The sequence below is a fragment of the Portunus trituberculatus genome, chromosome 37 (assembly GCF_017591435.1).
Source record: "Portunus trituberculatus isolate SZX2019 chromosome 37, ASM1759143v1, whole genome shotgun sequence".
Lineage (NCBI taxonomy): Eukaryota > Metazoa > Arthropoda > Malacostraca > Decapoda > Portunidae > Portunus > Portunus trituberculatus.
Window position 1 is genome coordinate 3,329,187 of NC_059291.1, and position 25,000 is coordinate 3,354,186.

The 25,000-nt window shown below is 37.2% G+C and overlaps 3 protein-coding genes across 5 annotated transcripts in view; all 3 read left to right on the forward strand.

The window, feature by feature from the left end:
* The window catches only part of LOC123514180 (esterase FE4-like), a 7,788-nt gene extending 7,560 nt beyond the window's left edge, over positions 1-228 (forward strand). The window contains exon 11 of the mRNA XM_045271829.1: positions 1-228. This exon is cut by the window's left edge and continues 139 nt beyond it. The gene's annotated coding sequence lies outside the window, so the exon portion shown is untranslated.
* A 1,599-nt stretch (positions 229-1,827) lies between these two features.
* LOC123514181 (juvenile hormone esterase-like) lies at positions 1,828-7,268 on the forward strand. Its single transcript, XM_045271830.1, has 12 exons — positions 1,828-1,903; positions 2,167-2,356; positions 2,466-2,606; positions 2,761-2,905; positions 4,235-4,420; positions 4,556-4,740; positions 4,832-4,982; positions 5,183-5,364; positions 5,688-5,838; positions 6,002-6,131; positions 6,254-6,368; positions 6,867-7,268. The coding sequence occupies exons 2-12, from the start codon at positions 2,171-2,173 to the stop codon at positions 6,948-6,950; spliced, it is 1,656 nt and encodes a 551-aa protein (XP_045127765.1). The 5' UTR covers positions 1,828-1,903; positions 2,167-2,170; the 3' UTR covers positions 6,951-7,268.
* Positions 7,269-12,564: 5,296 nt separating this feature from the next.
* The window catches only part of LOC123514297 (esterase FE4-like), a 13,441-nt gene continuing 1,005 nt past the window's right edge, over positions 12,565-25,000 (forward strand). Inside the window, exons 1-11 of one of the 3 annotated variants that reach the window (XM_045272116.1) lie at positions 12,565-12,685; positions 12,954-13,143; positions 13,257-13,397; positions 14,056-14,198; positions 14,510-14,697; positions 14,842-15,026; positions 19,756-19,906; positions 20,241-20,431; positions 23,536-23,689; positions 23,935-24,064; positions 24,937-25,000. The exon at positions 24,937-25,000 is cut by the window's right edge and continues 51 nt beyond it. In XM_045272116.1, the coding sequence (XP_045128051.1) occupies positions 12,958-13,143; positions 13,257-13,397; positions 14,056-14,198; positions 14,510-14,697; positions 14,842-15,026; positions 19,756-19,906; positions 20,241-20,431; positions 23,536-23,689; positions 23,935-24,064; positions 24,937-25,000 (1,533 nt within the window). In that variant the 5' untranslated portion in view covers positions 12,565-12,685; positions 12,954-12,957. Of the gene's footprint in view, positions 12,686-12,809; positions 12,829-12,935; positions 13,144-13,256; positions 13,398-14,055; positions 14,201-14,509; positions 14,698-14,841; positions 15,027-19,755; positions 19,907-20,240; positions 20,432-23,535; positions 23,690-23,934; positions 24,065-24,936 lie in introns of those variants that run through there. The other 2 variants (XM_045272117.1, XM_045272118.1) reach the window with 2 other exon arrangements.

Below are 25,000 nucleotides of genomic sequence, written 5' to 3' on the forward strand. Positions count from 1 at the left end.
ACTGATTTGCTGGTTATTCAATTTTGATCAGTAGGGCAACACACGCCAGAAGTGTGCATACTAAACAAACAAACAAATTAACACAAATATATAAATAATAAAATAACTCAAAACTTATGTGTGTGGGTGGAAATCACTCACAACCTATTGACAATCTTGTGGATTGCGGAGTCTCGAAAGCTTGACTCCAGAGCAAAAGTTTACAATAAATGCTGATTCTTGTTTTCATCTTCAATATTTCGAACCGTGATTTGCCGAACACTCAAGTCTCCAACAGTTTTACATGACAAAAATATATACTAAATTATACTCTCCAAGAAAGAAATCCTCAGGAACATGATCTTTGAAAAAGTGTAGGTCACATTGCTATGTAAATCATTTCAACACTGTACATTTCAAACGCAATAAGTTTCTTAACATTGAAATAAAAAGAAAAGTTATTACTTATATATTCATGAGGATTTGTTGGACCGATAAGAAAACTATTATTATTATTATTATTATTATTATTATTATTATTATTATTATTATCTTTACCATTAACATTATTATTATTATCATTGTACTAATATTATTACCATTATCATCATTAGCATAACTATTATTATTGATCGTATTTTTTTTCGCTAATTCATTAATCTACATACAATTATTTTGTATTGTTTAGATTTTTACATTTTGTCTACTTTCATATCTTAAATTTCACCTTATATTTTCTCTCATTAAAAGCAAACACAATATACATTCGTTGCGCTTGATGTTTCACAATGCAGATAAACGACAGACGAGGCGCTATTTATTATTTTTCTATTCATATACTTCAATGTGGAAAGCAAAGGTGCAGCATATCTTAATTTATTGAGTTTACTCTACATACTATTTATAGTACCTCACTTCCTGCTTACGAGTATCTGCACCATTAGAGCCCTTACCCGTATAAAGGTTGAAGGCCTCATATGGAGAATTTCAAGCAAGGCGATTTTTTTTAACCTTGAAATGGAATATAAGAGGAATAAATAATCTAACTTAAATAATCTAAGATTTCTCGACGGTGGTGTTCCGATAAGTGAACTACGAAATGGAGTATAACAAATCGTTTTACAATTACATAAGTTGAAAGATATACAAAAGGAATCTACTTTACACCGCTGTCAAAACCACCACCACCACTACAAGTGATCGTCCTGTTGGCAACATCTGGGAAAACCCGCAGAGGAGTTGAAGGTCATAATGCCACACCGACGTTCCAGGTACATGTAACTGTGAATTTAAAAGATCTTGAAGTGATTTCAATATTCTTAAAAGTTTACAACATTCCCCGCTTTCATAACACATACATTATACAATTATGGAACTCTTTAGCATATTTTAATGAAGTAAAAATGCTCAAAATTAATAGTACATACAAGAATAAAAAAAATTATTTCTTGCGTTGGTAAGGATATGAAAAAAAAAACTCCAGGTCAAAACCAGTGTTAGTTAAGGCGAGCTACGGCAGCCAAACAAGCAAAAAATGTCCAGACCAACTTAACATATCAACTACAGTCGAACTCCGGTACTCACCAGGAACTCGTAATCGTCAACCTAAGGGCAGGATCACAGAAACACAGAAGACAGAACATGGAGAAAGGAACACTACAACCAGCCCCCTCCTCCCTGAAAACCACACCTGTACATAGAGTTAATGTCCGGAGAAGCAAAGTTTTCCTACTTACATGCATTTATAATTAAGTCAAGGTTACACGAAAGAGAGAGAGAGAGAGAGAGAGAGAGAGAGAGAGAGAGAGAGAGAGAGAGGGAGAGAGGGAGGAGGAGGACGAGGAGGAGGAGAAACATAAAACCTGCTGCATTCCGTCCCAGGCCAGCGCTAGAGCAAGCTTCTCACGCCTCGTATCGCCTCTCAGTAAGTTTGCATCAAGCACAGAGCAAACGGGAAGGCTCTGATCTCGTCTGTTTATTGTTGAATCTTCAGTCTGACAACATGACTGTTGTCAGACTCCATTATCCTTTTGTGACAGGATAATGGAGCATAGTGGGCTGGGAGCTTTGCAAAAAGCACCACGATACAGACTTTCATGAACACCAATATGCATGCATAACTACATAAGACTGACGCGACAGGGTCCTACTCGCACCATCTGCTTTCAGGCTTGCGTTCCTCCACAGAATAATGCTGGCGGTGACGATTGTGACGGCGATGGTGGCGGTGGCGGCGGCGGAGCAGGCCACGGTGCAAGTGACGCTGCAGCAGGGCGCTATCACGGGATCGCGAGAGGAGGCAATCAACGGCCGCATGTACTACAGTTTCAAAAGCATCCCCTACGCCAAGCCACCTGTTGGTCCTCTTCGCTTCAAGGTAAGAGCTAAGAGGCGCCCCTGCTCCAGCGATCAACTATTCCCCTACACGCCGCCGCCCAGAATCTCTGGCAGAACGCCACCCACAAGTGAGTCTTCTCCTTCCTCAGAAACCAGAGCCTGCTGACCCATGGAGCGGCGTCAGGAACGGCTCGCTGCCCATCCCCAAGTGCCCACAACTTAGTTCTCGTGTTCCAGGGGCAATCGACGGACAGGAAGACTGTCTCTACCTTAACGTGTATACACCTAAGGTATACACTGTTATACACACACAACTTTTTACTCATACTGAAATCAAATATATATATATATATATATATATATATATATATATATATATATATATATATATATATATATATATATATATATATATGCGCATGCACTGTACGTATATCTTTCCAGCCATATGAATCCAACCTGCCCGTGATGGTGTATATTCATGGCGGCGCCTTTCTTGTTAGCTCAGCGGGAGAAGGAGGTTCACCAGCACCACTGATGCAGAAAGACATTGTGTTGGTCACCATGAACTACCGCCTGGGAGCCCTAGGTGTGTGTGTGTGTGTGTGTGTGTGTGTGTGTGTGTGTGTGTGTGTGTGTGTGTGTGTGTGTGTGTGTGTGTGTGTGTGTGTGTGTGTGACTGCCTATATCTTAAACATTTTTTGCCACAGACCCTCACTCGAAACTCCTCTCATTTAATTTTAATAACCTGAAACACGCCATACACACTGCCATGAACATTAATTACACAACCAAAAAGACATTTTCATGTAAATAAACACTTTCCTTGTTCTTCAGAATATTACGCAAACAATACAGCAAGAAACAGACTATACAGACGCGCTCAGACATTATACAACACCCAAGAAAGTCGGTTTGCGTATAATTTGGAAAAAAAAAGTCAAAAAATACACAAATCATGAAATCCAAACAAATAATATAATAACAAAAGAAACTTCAAAATTCTTCAAGACACGCAGCCAATACACCAACACTATTGCAAACAACAGTAACCCTTTAATGATCACACCTAAACATAAAGCACAATTACTCAACGCACACTTCCACTCCGTAAACACAAGAAGACCATCAAGTACTTAACATGCCAAATAGTCCCTTCCCAACTTACACCCCTTACCCTTGACAGTGCGACTAACGGTATACAGAAATCATTAGTCTTGACACCACCAAACCTACAGACCCTCATAACACCATACTCAAACCCGGTGCCTCTGTTCTTGCCCTGATCCTTTACAGTTTAGACCATCTATACATAATTTCATCTATACTTAATCTCATCTATATCATTAGTCATTACCATCTGACTGGTTTTCGGCAAATATATTTATCCTCTTTACTTGTTTAAGAAGATTGTATGAAGTGAATCTCTAGATATGGAAGGACAATACTCTGCATATAGATAAATGAGGCTTTTTTTTAGTGTGAAGAGGTCAGCCACAGTCATAAAAATCACATAGAGAAATGAGGGAAGCTCATGATGACCTTCCTATAAATTAAAATTATGGAACAGAAATCGAAAAAATTGGCCAAACTTGTGAAAAAATTATGGAAGCGTGAAGACACTGGTTAACTCTTCCACTAATTTATTTAATGTAGAGAAGGTTAGAGGAAGTTTTAAGACACCTCTTGTTGGAAACTAAAGGATCGCCTGGCCAGAGAACATTCATGGTCCCTCTCCCAATAGAGACAATGATACCTCATATAAATTGTTTCCACAGTATCACGCCTCCATTAAGGCACACTTGCCCAAGGAAACATTCATTGACCATCATCCTTTATCAACTCCATCCAACTTGACCCGATTACACTGCAACTGAGGAACAAGATCTTTTGTAACCCCACTGCACTCTACTCTTAGGCTTCCTCTCAACGGGGGACGATGTATTGCCGGGTAACCTGGGCCTCCTGGACCAGACTATGGCTCTCCAGTGGGTGCAGGATAACATTAGGAGCCTGGGTGGCGATCCCAACCAGGTCACCATCTTCGGGGCCAGCGCCGGAGGAATCTCGGCCCATCTTCACATCCTTTCCCCGTTTTCCCGTGGTATGGGTTATCAAAATCTCTTCAATATATTTTCTATTATGCAATTACATTATTTTGAAGCGAAGCAGGTATCATTCTAGTAACAGTTTAAAGCTTTAGACCATTCAGCAGCTACTAACAACTCTTTGCCCTCAGGATTATTCAAGCGAGCTATCCTCCAGTCGGGCACAGCACTTCTTGCCAGCCTTGAATTCTCTAGGGAAGGTGCCATCAGCGTCAGTAAAACACTCAAATGTCATGGGGAACAAAGCCAACAACTTTTGACATGTTTCAAGAAGGCAACGGTGAAAGACCTGGTGTATGCTCAGTACAGTCTAGGGGTCAGTAACAACAAACTACACCATGATAAACTGTGAGCCAAATGTTTTATTCAAGTGGTTTGTCAGGATTACCATTCTACCTCCCTTTCAGAAGTGGTATGGTCTACCCCTTACTGTCGCTCCACGCGTAGACGGATCCTTTCTTCCAAATCATCCAGCCATCCTGATCAGGTCTGGCCACTATAACAACGTCGATATGATAATTGGCACGGTACAAGACGAGGGTAACCTGGTAACTGCAGGTATAATTTTTTTCACTACCAAGTTCGTTCTTTTTTGTGTGTGTATGTGTATGTGTCATTGAGGTACACTGGATTTGCAATGGTGATGAAAAAAGAAGAAAAAGACGCTAATCTTCATTTTTCTTTATACCATTTGGTTTCTAAATTCATTAATTCTATAAGAAAGGAGAGCATACCGCGTTAATAAATCTCAACCACAGGACTCTTCAGCAAGGCAGGAGAGGAAGCACTACAACAGCTGAACGACAACTTTAATAAGGTGGGGCCAATCCTACTTGGGGTGACAAAAGAGGAGAATCCAGTGTACCTGGCTCGACGTGTGTTCCTCAGATACATGAGCGACCTCAACGTGACGATGGACGATGAACCTGCTTTAACGAGAGTAAGTATCTTGGGAAGTGATGAGACCCATTACGCACAAACACACACACACGCACGCACACACACACACACACACACACACACACACACACACACACACACACACACACACACACACACACACACACACACACACACACACACACACACATATATATATATATATATATATATATATATATATATATATATATATATATATATATATATATATATATATATATATATATATATATATATATATATATATATATATATATATATATATATATTTCAAAACTACATTTTTTTTAAGGCACCTTAACTAAAAAATTTTCTTGCAAGATTATAGGGAACCAAGGCTTTCAAGTTCACGGCGCACAATCAGCTGGATTCCACGCTAGACGTACAAGCAGAGTCTTTATGTATGAGGTTCATCACCATCTTGAGCAGTCCTTCATGACATTATTCACAAACACTTCCATTGAGAGACAAAGTGAGTAAACCCATAACATTCACTCTTTTTCTAAAACAAAGAAATTCACATGGCAACCAGTCTCTCACTGATACCACCATGTAGATGCTAAAAAAAAAAAAAAACGGTTCCGCCCACCAATTAATGCCAAAACACACACCACCCATCGTCTCTTGCGTTGCAGTGGCGGGACACGGGGACGACATATTATATATGTTCCAGTTCCCAGAGTTCCTGGAGCCCCTACATCGTCCACAGGATCTCCATGTACAGGAGACCTTCCTCACTCTTTGGACCAATTTTGCCTCCACAGGGTAGGTGGCAAAGACCTCTGTGTTCCGAGTCTGAGTATTCCCATCAGAGTAAATCACAAAGATTCAGTGCGGCCAGATCAAGCAGCAAGTTTGGTGCAGTTCTGACCTCTCTTTTCCTTCAGGAACCCAACCATCAATGGCGATCTGGGCTTCAGGTGGGCTCCAGTGACACCCAGTGATCCTCTCCGCTATTTGTCTATCACCACCACGCCCACCATGCAGCAGGCGGACAGATCGGTAAGGAAGGAAAACTACACGCAACCTGGTATAATGAGTGGAGGCGGCAGCGTTGATGCTTGTCACCTCTCACTGCAATGGAAAGCTTGAGAAAACATTTTCCTTTCAAGTGCACTTAGCATCAAACTCTCCCTCATGCATATTGGAACAATAAATAGTCACACCTCATGACATACTCATCTATTATGACTATTTATGCAACTTCAGGATATACTGGAAGTAGAACTAATAAGTACACTTGTTGGAAAATATATGCAAGTTTTGCCTGTTAGGATGATAAACTAAAAATTATCCAATTGATTTTCGTTTCCTCCTAACACTTGGCTATTTTAGCAAGGCAATGATTAGCCTTTTGAGTCACACAAAACAATCGTTATTGTGAAAACGCCTGATTTTAGTACAAAATCCTCATAGTTAGCAAAGATTTGGGTTTCATTAACAAGATAACTGACTTAATTGCCATTCACTAAATATTCATGACTTTGTTTCCATTCGCAGCTTCTGAACTTCTGGAATTGTTTGCCAACTAAAACCACCAAGCTGCTCTACCCAGAGCTGTTCCTTCAAGATGCAGAAGAGTAGTTCTGCATGTTCGGTGTCTTGAACACCTCAGGAAACTCTCTGGTCTACTGATAAATCATCCTCCACAATACACCGCTAATGTAACTTGATAATGAAAATCCACAGTAAATAAATTCATAAATAAACCAATCACCAATGGTGTTTCGTACAGAAAGAGAATATAAGAAATTACAAATTCAATGCACTTAATTTGTTTGCAGAGTCTCACAACACTTAACTTTTAAACTGGTATGTTTCCTACAAATATAAAATGATGATGTTAATCTTGAAACTTTATCATGCATAATTGGTTGATGACAATAAAAGGTAAAAATACCACACTACTAATTATTTCATCCTTCCCCTGTCCCAGCCACATACGAGTATGTATGTATGTAGAGAGAGAGAGAGAGAGAGAGAGAGAGAGAGAGAGAGAGAGAGAGAGAGAGAGAGAGAGAGAGAGAGAGAGAGAGAGAGAGAGAGAGAGAAAGGGTGGGGGGGGTGAGGAAGAAAAGTCGCAGTAAAAACACTATGTCTATCCGACTCATTGTTACGTTTCGGACAGACAATATCCCATCTTCAGACACAGAAAAAGTACAATTAGTACGTGTGGGACGTCCTCCCCATGCACCAGAGATCTCCCGGACGATAGAGGTCCTGAGCAAGTGATCACCTACATTCCCCAGCCCTGACACAGTCATGTACCACACCCATCTAATCCACAAATTTCAAAAGAAGGTAAATTTCAATCCCTTAATCAATTTCAAAAGGAGAAAAATAAACAATAAAAAAATGTAGAACATTAATTTAAGAGAGGATAAAAACAAGAAAACATAAAAGATAGGAACAAAGAGATATGACGTGGGACATGGAATAACAGTTAGCTCGATTGATGATTCTTTACTATTAAGATTAGATTTATATTTATAAATGCATTGATTCAACGATTCTCAATTCAGATTATGTCCTAGCTTTATAAAAATTTTAAAGTCCTGTTCTCTAAAAGCATGATCTAAATCTCTTGAATGATTTCTTATAACTGAAAAACCTGGATTTGATATCTATCTCCCTGTCCTAAATGAGATGTTCTTGTGCTAACACATACGTAATTTCAAGTTTCGGTTTTTTTAACCGATGTACCCTGTTTTACAACCGGGACAACGCAAACCATTATACGATGTTAGAGCTCAAGGGATCAGCTGGCTTATCTTTATACTTTAAAAAAGATCTAATGGTATTGTATTAACAAAGATAAAAGGTTAAATTTGGAAAATGTTTGTGTAAAAAAGTTGTTAATTTCTTCCTAATATGATAGTTAATATGACCCTGAAAAGGTAATTGAAGGTACTTGACTTGTTTATCCTCAGTTTCCTTGTCTGTATTGTTAAACTTATTCCATAAAAACTGCTTCGCATATTTCTCAAATTAAGCTTACGGATATCCATTGAATGTAAAATACTCTTTTAACCTATCGACCTATATATCAAAATTAGTCCAAGAGCTACATATACAAAAGTTTTTACTGAGTTAATTTTATAAATGTTCGGAACAAAGAATGCATAACCAAGTACCAAATCGGTAAAGGTTTCTTTCCTAAGTACATACTGTGACTACACCATTGGGATAGTGTCTGTCCCGAAAAATAACAAGTTGAATAGACGTGGTGTTTTGACTGCGACTTTTCTCTACCCTCAACATTTTACGCTTTAGCAGATCTACACTCAATCAAGTAAGTATATATATATATATATATATATATATATATATATATATATATATATATATATATATATATATATATATATATATATAATTTTATGTTTGTGTAGCCAGGAAGAATATTCTCTTTTAAACATACGAGGTTAAAAGCTAGAACAACTTCAGAGTTGTTCAGTTTTTTCAAGTTATTTTCGATTTGTCTAATCAAGTCTTTTTGTACGGTGAATAATGCTCCGTTGCAAACGATTTAAATTTTGTACAGCTCTTTGGAGCATTACGCACCGTACAAACAAGACTTGATTAGACAAATCGAAAATAACCTGAAAAAAACTGAACAACGCTGAAGTTGCTCTAGTTTTTAACCTCGTATGTTTAAAAGAGAATATATATATATATATATATATATATATATATATATATATATATATATATATATATATATATATATATATATATGTATATATACGATCTTGCGTTTTTCCAAGCTACTGTAGATGCAGTGTAAATTATGGCAGAGAAGGACTTTATGTTCACAACTTTGAGTATTTGTATATATGTATGTATATATGTTATGCATACATTTATGTATGTATATCTTGTATTTATACTCAATAAACGTTTAATAATATAGCAGAACAAAGGATTGGGTTGATTCTGATTGGTCTGAGGTCAATGACTGACCAAGATTATGATTGTTTTGGGGATGAGGGCGACACAGGCGGTCTTCCAGTCAACAAGACACTGACTCTGACAGTGAGAAATGTTGACGGAACATATTAGTATTCATTTAGCGGAGAATTCTTAATGTACGAGTAATCAGGTAGGAGGGTCTATCGTGGCGGTACGTCTCGTCTTCATTTTGTTTAACACGTGAGCAATCTTATATTCGTGGACTGGAGAGTGGTGGAGGTATGGGCAGGTAGGGATCAATGTCAGGCAGTGACCCTTACAGTTGTTGGAAAAGTGGGTTAATGAATTCACCTGCTTGTCGGGTCGGCAGGTGTGCCCCAGAAAGGATGGGAATAGATGTGTGTTAAGGCCATATGTGACGCTGCTTTTGATGTACCATTTGCTGATATTTCCTTGTTTGAGGCGCATTTTCTTGGATAAGACTTCTTTGCTGTCTTGATATCCTATATAACTTTATTACAATGGTGTTGACAGAGAGGCTGCTGTAGTACGCTATGTTGCGCTGCTACAGGAGGCGTGTGTTACTCGTATTCACCACGATCTTCTGGTCACCCAGCCAACCTTTCCCCTACGGAAAGAGCTGAGCTCATATGACCAATCCTTTGGTATGACATGAGACCACACACACCAGGAAATCGAGGCCACAACCTCTCGAGTTACATCCCGTACCTATTTACTGCTAGGTGAACAGAGGCTACAAATTAAGAGGCTTGCCCATTTGCCTACCGCTTCCCGGGACTCGAACCCGAGCCCTCTCGGTAGTGAGCAGAGCGTACGAACCATTACACTACACAACGCGGTGTGTGTGTGTGTGTGTGTGTGTGTGTGTGTGTGTGTGTGTGTGTGTGTGTGTGTGTGTGTGTGTGTGTGTGCTGGAAGGGTGTCGGCGGCCCGACTGAACAATTTCCCCACTGAGACAGTCCCCGTTGAACACGTTACCCTTGGACACATGCCCATCTGCCCGCTGGACATTTTCCATCCCCTCCCAACATTCATTCACTTTTAGTCTTCCCTTGCCTCTAACAGTTCAGCTGCTGTTGATGAGACGAAAAGCTTTTCATTCCACCCTAACTAATAAAACTATGTGAGTGGAACCCCCTCATACATGGAGGAGGCAGTAGACACCTGCTAAAACGATAATTACTCCCAGTAAAGTCTAACAGCACTGGTTCATGGGTGCTGTGAACTTATCATTAAAGCCAGCTGTGACCTCACTGAAAGTTTCCCATTGTGTCTCACAATACAAGGGGTACAGACAGTCACAGGCTGGCCTCTAAAGACAATTCTCTTCCTTCACACAAAACTACATGCACTAACTACACATACATTCATCATACAATATTATAAAATAAAAAAAAATAATAATGAAAAAAAGATGACTCATATTATCATCCTGGGAATCACGTCTGACCATTTTTATTCAGCTTATTCAGGGACCGTCATCACAGGCCTTTATTATTTTTTTTCCTTATCACAATTTTTGTTGCCCTTGGCCGTTTTTCCCTCTTCCATACAAAAAAAAAGTATTCCATTCAAGGGCGATGAGGCCCTTGTACAGTTAGCAGTTGGGGGAGTGAAATAAAACTGGCGGAGACGCCTCAGAACGCCTAACTTCGTAGAACCTGTTTTAACTTGAAATAAGATGTGAAGTTTCCAGTTTGATTATAAGTAAAGGACGGACCGAGGGTATTCAGTGTAGAAGAGAGGGACAGTTGAGCGTCATTGACGAAGACGGGATAGTTGTCTGGAAGGTTGTGTCGAGTTAATAGATGGAAGAACTCAGGCAATGAACACAACTGAGTTTTCTCTATCCCAATCAGAAATCTTAGAAAGATCAGAAGTCAGGCGTTCTGTGGCGTCCCTGCGTTACCTGACGACTTCCTGAGGGTCATCTTTGAAAAGACGTGGAAAGGTATAGGATGATATCATCGGCGTAAGAGTGGATAGGGCAAGAAGTTTGGTTAAGATCATTGATGAATAATAGGAAGAGGGTGGATTACAGGACAGAACCCTGAGGCACACCACTGTTAATAGATTTAGAACAGTGACCATCTACTACAGCAACAATAGAACTTGAGATAAAGTTGCACCGAGAAGGATAGAAGCCGTAGGAGGTTAGTATGGAGATCAAAGCCTTGTGCAAGACAGTAACAATATAAAAGAGGATGACCAAGACTCAGTAAGGAGACCCAGATCACCAGTAGAGCGGCCTTGACGGAAGCCATACTGGCGATCACATAAATTGTGAAGTGGCAGATGTTTAAGAATCTTCCCCCTGAGGATAGACTGGGACAATAGTTGAGATATTACTGTTAACAATTTGTTAAGTGTTATGACTCAGTTTAAAAGTTTCTTGTTTCAGTTCAGTGTTATGGGCCTGATAGTGAATTTCAGGTTAGTTCCCGCCACAGCCTTCACAAGACTTATAAATAGTGAAAAATATAGAGGAGGAGACAACATTTACTCTAAAGGCTTCATGTACACTGAGAGAAGCAAACATTACACATATTATCTGATGGGAGTGTTCGCAGAGAAAAAGCAGACAATGCAAGAGTGCAGGTTTTCCGATGGCTTCCAAATTTCGAATTTGCCTTTAAAAACAAGCTTAGTGAAAAGAGTAAATAAGTAGAACAAATATATTCAAAAACATTCCTTTAGCAATCAATGAGAAGCAAGGTTAAAAGGGAGACTTAACGACACTCGTCAGCCTACAGTACAAGTACTACCTCAACATCATCCACAGCAACAAGTATCTTATTAACATGCTTTCAATTCTGAATATATGAGTCAACATGTTGACTGATTAAGACAACAAAGACAAAAGGAGCTACAACCAACATCCTTCTACCCGTCACCCAAACCTGTGCACGTGGTCAATGCCGTTTTAAATGTTTACAATATTCTCCGTTTTCATGACATAACATTATGGAACTTTTTTAGCACAATTTAATGGAGTAAAAATGCTCAATATTAAAGGTATAAGAATTTCAAAAAATCATTTCTTGCGTTGATAAAAGATGACATAAAAAAAACTCACCTTCTCACCAGAAACTCGTAATCGTCAACATAAGGACAAGATCACAGAGATACAGAGAACAAAAGATGGAAAAAGAAACACTACAACCAGCCCCCTCCTCCCTGAAAACCACACCTGTGCATAGGGTCAATGCCCGAGGAGCAAAGTTTTCCTACTTAAATACATCTATAAGAGAGGAGGAGGAGGAGGAGGAGGAGGAGAGGAGGAGGAGGAGGAGGCCAGAAAGAGGGTAGGAACAGCATAAAACCTGCTGCATTCCGTCCCAGGCCAGCGCTAGAGCACCACTTCTCACGCCTCGTATCGCCTCTCAGTAAGTTTACATCGACCACAAACAGAGCAAACAGGAAGGCTTTGATCACGTCTTTTTACTGCGAGATAATCTGTTGAATCTCTAGTCTGACAACATAACCTGCTGGTGTTGTGACAGGATAACGGAGCATAGTGGTCTGGGAGGTTTGCAAAGAGCTGCACCACGATACAGACTTTCATGAACACCAATATGCATGCATAACTACATAAGACTGACGCGACAGGGTCCTACTCGCACCATCTGCTTTCAGGCTTGCGTTCCTCCACAGAATAATGCTGGCGGTGACGATTGTGACGGCGATGGTGGCGGTGGCGGCGGCGGAGCAGGCCACGGTGCAAGTGACGCTGCAGCAGGGCGCTATCACGGGATCGCGAGAGGAGGCAATCAACGGCCGCATGTACTACAGTTTCAAAAGCATCCCCTACGCCAAGCCACCTGTTGGTCCTCTTCGCTTCAAGGTAAGAGCTAAGAGGCGCCCCTGCTCCAGCGTCAGCGACCAATTATTCCCCTACACGTCGCCGCCCAGCGTCTCCTGCAGAACGCCACCCACAACAGTCTTCTCCTTCATCAGAATCCAGAGCCTGCCGACCCATGGAGCGGCGTCAGGAACGGCTCGCTGCCCATCCCCAAGTGTCCGCAGCTTAGTTCTCGTGTTCCAGGGGCAATCGAGGGACAGGAAGACTGTCTCTACCTCAACGTGTATACACCCAAGGTATCTCTCTCTCTCTCTCTCTCTCTGGGTTTCAAACTTAATCTCCAGTCCCATGCACACTGATGATATGTTTGTGGACAGTTGCTCTAAGAAAAAAAAAAAATCACGGTCAATTGGTCATTCCCTTCATATGAGATCACTCCCCAACAGGCATCAGATACTGACAGACGGACAACAATTCAGTAGAAAACAATAGAACAATCTCCGAAATTTTCATTCATAGTAATCATTCAAGATCAATGTACTGTGATTTAAATATTTAAAAGAATGTAGTCATCAACTTATAACTGTCACTGAGTAGCAAGTAACTTGTAATCAAAGCAAATATCCCTGCAGTGACTCGTTCACTATGATGTGGATTACTATAACCTGCATTTTTCAAGATCCCTCACTACACACATTTTTCAACAGGAATTAATTACTTTTAATAGGTATAATGTCCGTCCCTTTGAGTGCCTAGTTTCTTATCTTTGTATTATTCCTAATTGGGACACCAAATATCATGGTTTAGAAACTCAAAAACACTCAATTAATTTACCTATCTAGTAAAATATTAATAATCTGCTAAACTGTATTTCAATAATCAAAACTTTTCTTGCTGTTCATGCACTGTGCTTTACTGAACATTTCCACAAGAAATATATGGCCATAATTTCAGCCATCTCCTTCAAACTTGCCTGTGATGGTGTACATTCACGGCGGCGGTTTTGCAATTAGCTCGGCGGGAGAAGGAGGTTCACCAGCACCACTGATGCAGAAAGACATTGTGTTGGTCACCATGAACTACCGCCTGGGCACACTAGTGTGTGTGTGTGTGTGTGTGTGTGTGTGTAATCCCTGAATCATTCTACTGGAAATTTGTTATATCCTTTGTCACAAATTTCATGAGTTTGTCAGTGAAGCAGTACAGTAATGACAGCTGCACAAAATCTATACATACATTAATAAAAATTCTTTTATCCATTATAGAGTCTTCTACTAAATAATTGTTGCCAACTGACAATGTAAATTTAGCCACAAGTCTGTAACAAGAGAAACTGTATACATATGCCCTGGTGGAGAAAGAATTAATGTTGGTCTAATATAATGTTACCTCTAATTATTAATCCTGCAGGCTTCCTCTCAACAAATGACAACATTCTACCGGGTAACCTGGGCCTCAAGGATCAGGTCCTGGCCCTCCAGTGGGTCCAGGACAATATCGAGCTATTTGGTGGCAATCCTAAGCAAGTCACCATCTTTGGAGTTAGTGCTGGAGGGATTTCAGTCCACTTTCATATCCTCTCACCAAGCTCTAAAGGTGAAGTAGTAACAGGACTCTAATTAACAATATTTTTGTGATAAGCAATACTGTGGCCTGAAGCATTCCAAAATCCTTTTCATAACATTCAGACAGCTATAATATCCATGTTTTTTTTTTTTTTTTTTTTTTTTTTTTTTACAGAACTTTTCCAGCGTGCTATCCTTCACTCTGGGACAGCATTACTGCTTGACTTATTTAAAGCTTCTCAAGATGTCAACAAGGTTGGCACTTTACTAAACTGCACTGGTAGTGAAAGTCAGCAGTTATTGGACTGTTTCAGACAGGCAACAGTAGAGGACCTGGTGAAAATTCCTACTTTCCTCGGGGTTAGTATCAAGAACTGTTGATGGATTACCTATTTATGTCTGTGAAATACACACACACACACACACACACACACACACACACACACACACACACACACACACACACACACACACACACTGTAGCTCAGTGGTTAGAGCGCTGGCTTCACAAGCCAGAGGACCGGGGTTCGATTCCCTGGCGGGTGGAGATATTTGGGTGTGTCTCCTTTCACATGTAGCCCCTGTTCACCTAGCAGTGAGTAGGTACAGGATGTAAATCGAGGAGTTGTGACCTTGTTGTCCCGGTGTGTGGTGTGTGCCTGGTTTCAGGCCTATCCAAAGATCGGAAATAATGAGCTCTGAGCTCGTTCCGTAGGGTAATGTCTGGCTGTCTCATCAGAGACTGCAGCAGATCAAACAGTGAATCACACACACACACACACACAGTCATGAAGAAAAAGACCTTGGGGTGACAATTACCAATGACCTATCGCCAGAGAGACATATAAACAAAATAATTGGAGAAGTATTGAACTTATTGAGGAACATAAGAGTGGCGTTCGTATATTTAGATGAAGAAATGATGAAGAAAATAATTACTGCAATGATAAGACCAAGGCTTGAATATGCAACAATACAGTGGGCTCCGAACTTAAAGAAACACATAAGGAAACTAGAGAAAGTACAGAGGGCTGCAACAAAAATGGTGCCTGACTTAAGAGATTTGACTTATGAAGACAGACTGAACAGAATGCAACTTCCGACCCTGGAAAACAGAAGAGAAAGGGAGACCTGATAGCAATATACAGAGTGATGATTGGCATGGAAAAAATGGATAGGGAAGATCTGTGTATGTGGAATGAAAGAGTGTCGAGAGGGCATGGGAAAAAACTAAAAATGGCCACTTATAGGAGAGATGTGAAAAAATATAGCTTCCCTCATAGAAGGGTGGAAGCATGGAATAGTTTAGACGTGGAAGTGGTCAACGCAAGGAATATTCATGATTTTAAGAAAAAGCTGGACATTAGTAGATATGGAGACGGGACAGTACGAGCATAGCTCCTTTCCCGTATGTTACAATTAGGTAAATTAGGTAAATACACACACACACACACACACACACACACACACACACACACACACACACACACACACACACACACACACACACACACACACACACACCATTGTCCCACAGGTTCAGTGCTGGCACCAATTATGTTGCACTTATATATTAACAATATACAAGAGGGTTTAAGACTTTAAGTAGCTACATAAATTATTTGCAGATGATGCAAAACTCTTGAGAGTAACAAGGAATAAAGAGGACTGTATGGAATTGCAGAAAGATATTGACAAGATCTGGGAATGGAACCAAAAGTGGGAATTAGAATTTAATACCAGGAAATGCCATGTGATGGAAATGGGTAAAAGCAATAGAAGACCTATATGGGAATACAAAATGGGAGAAGACGTTATAATGAAAAGGAGAGAAGAGAAAGACCTGGGAGTGATTATACAAGACACCCTGACTCCAGAAAGACACAAATGGATTACTGTTGAACCTTAATAACTTGAACCCCAATAACTCAGATTTTGCAATAAATCAGACTGACCGACCCATGGACTAAATTCCAAGTTGAACTACCCGCCCAGGTTGCACTTGGTGGTATATATTGAAAGCCTTGATAACTTAGATTGTGATTGACACGTGTAATGTTTTGTGCCAACATGTCCTCAACAGCTTCAAGAGCAAGGGGGGTGAAGAGGAAGGTCACCAACTTGACCATAAATCAGAAATTTGAGCTGTTGCAAAAACTGGGCCATGGTATGTCTGTGGCAAGAGTGTGTGAGGAGTACGGTGTGAAAAACAAACTGTTTCTGATATTCATGGGGCCAAAGACAAGTTGAGAGGTTAAGCAGTGGAATTTAATATGGACAACATGGGAAAAGTTGATGACAGAATTTGCAAGAAAGCCAGTTTGGAGGAGGCAATGTTTGAGTGGTACAAGCAGGACAAGGTTGCAGGGGTGCAAGTGACAGAGATTACTCTGTGCAATGCTGTAGAAACTATGGCAGAGCATATGGGTATCAGGAAGTTCAGAGCAAGTGATTAGTGGCTGTGGCAATTCCATCATCGTCACGGGATCACGAACAGAAAGCTGCATGGCAAGGCTTGCTCTGCTGACACAGCATCTGTTGAACCATTCAGAAAACAGCTTAATAAGCTGATCAAAGATGAACACCTGCTTATGGCTCAGCTGTACAATGGTGATAAAACTGGCCTAAATTGGAGATCTGCCAAACAACCCTCAAGCACTTGTACATAAAGATCAAGTTACTGGCAAGAAGATCAGTAAGGAGAGATTCTCAGTGCTGTGTTGTGCCAATGCCAATGATATGCACAGGCTTAAGTTGGCTGTGGTTGGCAAATCAGAACGCCCACGCATGGTGAAAGATTACATGACACAACTCGTAGTTATCTACCACAATTCCAAGAAAGCATGGTTCAAGATTGGTTTCAGAATCATCTTGTGCCAGAAATTTGCAGGTATCAGAGGGAAGAACTGAAATTTGATGATGAAGAGATGAAAGCTTTGCTGTCGTTAGACAATGCACCTGCACACCCCGACAAAGAAAAATTTACAGAGCACTGATGGTACAATAAGCTATGTTTATTCAATCAAATACAACAAGTGTCATCCAGCCCATGGATCATGTTACTTAAGCAACTCTATTAATGTCGCTACCTGATAGAGGTGATGGTGGAGGTGGAGGAGGAACAACAAGGGTGTTGCTCACAGTTCAAGACATAAAAAGTTACAGCACAAAGTATGCCATTTATAATTGTGCTGACTCCTGGAAGGACATGAAACACACAACACTAGCAAACAGCTGGAAAAAACTGATGCTGGACTAAGACCCAGAGATAGATTTTGAAGGTTTTGAGGGTGATGATTTCACTGGATTCTACAGAGTGGAGGAGAAACAGTTGATGATTTGTATGAATGGCTAGAGGAGAGTGACAGACCCAGACTACCACCACCAGACACAAGAAGAAATAGTTGGAGAAGTAAAAGGTGTTGTTGAAAGTGAAGAAAGTTATCCAGAGGTCTGAAGTGCAAGAAGCATTTTGTGTCATGCTCTGTTGACAAAAGTCCAACTTAAGAATTTTAAGAGAATAATCAGACAACAATACAAGAAAGTCAAGTAGACCAAGCTGGATAAATACTTCCAACCAAACCAACCCCAGCCTGGCCCCATATCAGCACCCCAGCCTGAACCAACATCATCACCCCAGCCAGACCTCACAGAGGGGCTAGGAGGCTTCTCTGACACAGGATAAATATTGTTCTTGGTCCCACTATATGGCACACACATATCATCTACCTCCTCCACTGTAAGCATAAAACAAGTATCTTTGCATTCAAGATCAGGCCGGACTGCTCTCTCCGTGTCTACCAAAAATGTCTAGACACCTCCCTAAACTTTTTCTTCATTAACTTCTGCAACATTCACCATCTTAGATCAAATTTTCTATCTGTAGAACACAATCTCTTCTCTACTAAACCTCATATTCTTTTCCTCACTGAAACACAGCTGTCTGAGGCAACTGACAGCAACCCCTTTTTTGTTCCTTCCTACTTTCTCTGTACTCATTTTCATTCCAAAGCTAGATGTTGCATCTATGTGCACAATGATTCGACTTGCTCTCGTGTCCACATTCTTGAATCTTCTAAGTTTTCCACCATCTGTGTTAACACAGCCTCTCTTATACAAGAGTTAACTAGTATTCTCAATCTTTCATTCCTTTCTCTGGCAAACTCTGGAATTCCCTGACCTGTGTTTGTATTTCCAACTTCCTATGACTTGACTTCATTCAGGACAGAGGTTTCAAGACATTTTTCCCTGTCCTAAGCTAATTCTTTCAGCACTGTAAAGAGACTGGTGCCTGAGTGGGCCTTTTCTTTATATTTTGTTGCCCTTGACCAGTCTTTCTCTCTTACATAAAAGAAAAAATGCAGCTGTGGTGTCATCACCATACAAGCAGAAGGACATCAGGAATCTAGAAAGGATCCAAAGGATTGCTACGATGATGGTCCCAGAAATAAAGGATCTTCCCTATGAAGAAAGACTGAAGAAAATGAAACCAACAAATTTGAAGGATAGATAAGAGAGAGGAGATCTAATAACACTGTATAAGATAGTAAACCATATGGGAAAGATAGATAGACAAGACCTGGTATCACTGACGGAGGATGACAGACGAACAAGAGGACACTTCAAGATGATCATGAAAAAGTCAGTGTTTGAAGAACATTAAAAAATTTAGTTTTCACATAGGATGGTGGACATTTGAAAAGGCTTGAGTGAAGAGATTGTACCAGTAGAAAATGTACATAAATTCAAGGAAAAGTTGGATAAAAGTAGATATGGAGACAGATCACTATGAGCCCCACTTGAACCCTGTAATATACAACTAGGTAAATATAATAAGGTAAATACACACACACACACACACACACACACACACACACACACACACACACACACACACACACACACACACACACACACACACACACACACACACACACACACATGCTCTGAAGGAGTGCCATTTCATTCACTTTAATCCAGCCCATTTTCATCACTGACCTAGCATACTACACATCAAAGACTAACAGTTTTTTCTTCACATAAGAATCCTTTTTCACTACTTGAGATGCTGAAGCTGGTGACCTTACAGGGACCATATAACATGCCAATCCCGATTGGACCAAGCATTGATGGAAGTTTCCTACCAGACCATCCAGTAGTGCTGCTCAAACAAGGTCGTTATAATAAGGTGGACGTGATCAGTGGTAACACAAAGGATGACGCCAATGGTGTTGGGATAGGTATAATGACATTAATTGCTTATTTATACATGTTGTTCAGTGTTCATAAATGCAATAAGCACTTTTCTCAGTAATCTACTTCTGTGGTGCAGCATAACAAGAAACTGTGTATATAGAGCAACATCATTACATTTTAGTTTCATCCCGAGAAACATTTTTCCAGTGTAATACCTCCAAACACTGCTTGAAGAAGAATATCTTACACAAATCACCTTGTAGCATATCTGAAATTTTACTGTAGTCCAACCAGTCATGTGACTCAATAGAGCAAGTTAGAGAATATTTACTGTACATCATAAGCACCTCTAATTCTAATTTAGTACCTTAACCACAGTTCTATTCAGTGAGAATGGAAAACAGGTACTTCAGGAGTTGAACAACAATATCACAAAGATGGGGCCAATCTTACTCGCAATGACAGAGAATGAAAATCCCACGTATCTGGCTCAGCGTGTCTTGTTCAAGTATATGCCTTACAACAAGGACTTCAATTTTACACATGAAGATGAGGTTGCCCTAACACAGGTATGTTAAATTAAATTAAGTGAGTTCTAATATAATTATCATAAGAAACTTGAAAGAATGTAGGAAGTACAAGGAGGTCCCTGCAGTACAAACAGTTAGATTCCTTTTGAATTAGCATAGTACTTATATAATGAATTTTCTTATATCAAAACACAGTAATCATGGCAAAAAAGAGGTTAGGTTTCATGATCCTTATCAAAGGTTAGTTTTTGAGCTCAAACATACAATATCAAACAAAACAAATGTCACTATATTACAGAACTGTCAATAAAGTAACCAGAGAGAAAACAGCATAGGTACAAAGAACATGATGAATCATTTAAACTTATAAAATGTACATAACTCTCACCACTACATAGTGAATGTATCAGTGAGGGTAACTCACTCATCTCATCTCTCTTGTGCCTCTCAATATTTTCTACCTTCTTTGTGAGTGTTATTAGCAATCTAGCTTCCTCAGTCCTACTGCTACGACTGGCACCAGAACTCAATGGGTGCTTGGGAGGAATTGTTAGCACTCGAGAGGCAAAAAAGGACACCATAAAGTCAGTCACACACAACACCTCACCAAAGACAGTGAATGGAAGGACACACCAACAACAACACTGTAACATATTTAAGCACCAGAATTTCTGATAGGTAAAGAACAAACTTTGTTATTCAATGTCTCAAAAACTTAACTGCTCCATTGATCAACTTGAAACAGCCTTCTAGATGGCTTATATTCAATAATGTTCAACTTTTCTACCTTAATCTGTCCTTTATTAATAATCTAAACTGGAAATTTTACTTCTTGTCTCACTTACATCTTTCTTTGCTACTTTCATGGTAAATGGTTTTCTGATCTTACTAACTATCTATATACTTAATCCTCTTCCCAATTTTGTTATACAAGACTTTCTATACTTTCTCCCAACCCTCTTCTGTCCTCCTTCCTGATACAAAGCTGAATTAATATTCTCAGTCTTTCATCTCTTTTCCTGATGAACTGGATTTTCTTGCTTGCTTCTGTATTTCCTCCTACTTATGGCTTGACCTCTTGTAAAAAAGAGGTTTTAAGATATTTCTCATGATTTTAGATATTCTTTTGAAGTGTCCTATTTAAGGAATGATATCTTCAGTGAGCCTTTTTTTTTTTTTTTTTTTTTTTTAACTTTTTCCATTGCCTTGGAAAGTGCCCCTTTTGGCAAAATATATATATATATATATATATATATATATATATATATATATATATATATATATATATATATATATATATATATATATATATATATATATATATATATATATATATATATATATATATATATATATATATATATATATATATATATATATATATATATATATATATATATATATATATATATATATATATATATATATATATATATATATATATATATATATATATATATATATATATATATATATATATATATATATATATATATATATATATATATATATATATATATATATATATATATATATATATATATATATATATATATATATATATATATATATATATATATATATATATATATATATATATATATATATATATATATATATATATATATATATATATATATATATATATATATATATATATATATATATATATATATATATATATATATATATATATATATATATATATATATATATATATATATATATATATATATATATATATATATATATATATATATATATATATATATATATATATATATATATATATATATATATATATATATATATATATATATATATATATATATATATATATATATATATATATATATATATATATATATATATATATATATATATATATATATATATATATATATATATATATATATATATATATATATATATATATATATATATATATATATATATATATATATATATATATATATATATATATATATATATATATATATATATATATATATATATATATATATATATATATATATATATATATATATATATATATATATATATATATATATATATATATATATATATATATATATATATATATATATATATATATATATATATATATATATATATATATATATATATATATATATATATATATATATATATATATATATATATATATATATATATATATATATATATATATATATATATATATATATATATATATATATATATATATATATATATATATATATATATATATATATATATATATATATATATATATATATATATATATATATATATATATATATATATATATATATATATATATATATATATATATATATATATATATATATATATATATATATATATATATATATATATATATATATATATATATATATATATATATATATATATATATATATATATATATATATATATATATATATATATATATATATATATATATATATATATATATATATATATATATATATATATATATATATATATATATATATATATATATATATATATATATATATATATATATATATATATATATATATATATATATATATATATATATATATATATATATATATATAGATAGATAGATAGATATAGATATATTGTGTGTGACAGGCTGCAGCCAAAATATTATCGATTTTCTGAAAAACGATGGAAAAAGTAGACAGAAAAAGTGCTAGTGTGACACCGCCTTAATTTCCAATGACTCATATGACATCACAAAAGTAGTGGTACACCGGTGGCCCAATATGCTGCCAAACGTATATATCATTTTTTTTTTTTTTAACCCATGTGGTATGTTGGGGACCAGCCCAGAATGCATCCCCCCCCCTATTTCCATTATTTCCTATGAAAAAATTACGTCCGCTTAACGAATTTTTGCTCTATGAACAGTTTTGACACCCCCTATCCTGTTCGTTAAGCGGAGTATTACTTTATATATATATATATATATATATATATATATATATATATATATATATATATATATATATATATATATATATATATATATATATATATATATATATAATTAGCAACAATACATAATCAGTTCAGAATAGCTCTAAAATTGTTTTCTTCTCAACCAAAAGATTCTCACTGACCATTACTATCGCATCAACAACATAAGAACAACTGACTTCCATGCTCAAGATTCTAACGTGAAGACCTTCATGTACCAGTTTGACCATGAGCCTGAGAGATCGTATGAATACATTATTAGAAATGCTACACAGATAAGACCAAGTAAGTATTTACAATTTAATCTTGGCATTTTCTGGACAGTAATGGTGCAGATGAATTGTAAAACACCAATCACCAAAAATGGTGATGTAATTATTTATCTTGCTGAACAACATCAATAACAATCACATTGTATATCAGTCAGTAATCTCATGTATCTATTGCAAATTTTAATAAGTGAGAACCAGCACTGCAGACAAGTTCCTTTCCTATGAACACAAGCATAGTCCACCATTTCTATGTTTCAGTGGCAGGACATGGGGATGATATAAGATATTTGCTTCAGTTACCTGACCTAATAGAACCTTGGCATCGTGTACAAGACCTTTACATGCAAGAAATCCTTGTCACTCTCTGGACTAACTTTGCTTCTACAGGGTATGTAATGGAGCACATACTCCAACCAGTATTTGTATTCCCAGATAATAAAGGAATAATCTTTCATATAATTGTCAAGAAACACTGGATTTAATGATTCAAAAGATTCTTTTCATCTAAAACATTCACATGATAACCTCAGTATCTCCCAAGATTGAGGTATGCAATTGCCTTCCAGGCTTGCAGCTCAAATTGACCTTGCCTTACAACCAGATAAATATCTGCCTTTTACAATTTAATTGTTGGAGCATAAGAAATTCAACTTAACCAATACAATGACTATGCTATGAGTAAACTAGAGTACAGTGGAAATCAATAAAATCAATGTCAGATTTTCCTTCTTAAAAAATCTTCTCAATTAGCTGTATCATTTTCATATATAACTGGTAACTCAGTGATGCAGCCACAAGGGCTTAGCTTGATGGTCAGTGTTTAATGTCTGACAAAATTTTAATGTGGCATTATATTTTTCTCTTTGCACTTATTTAAGTCAAAGCTAGGCATTACAGGCATATGAGTTAAGATTTCATTAGTGTAGTGATGGTGTGAAAGTCACATGTTCAGCTACTATTTCCATATATATATGGTGAGGCTTATACACTGTCCCTACATGAACAAAACCACTTATCACAATGTAATGCTTGATTAAAGAAAAATACATACATAAACCATAAAATGTGATGCCATGGCATGTTTCTTCAAACACTTATCATTTATATCCAAACTGTAAAATAAAAAAAAAAATATATAACCAGCCCACATGGCTGCTTGACATGGGACCAGGACTGGAATCACAAAAATATACCTGTCACCAACCAATAAAAAGTAATTCCATCACCATCATCACCATGCTAATATTTTCTAACCATCAGGAACCCAACCATCAATGGCACTCTAGGATTCAGATGGACTCCTGTAGCACACAACAAACAATCC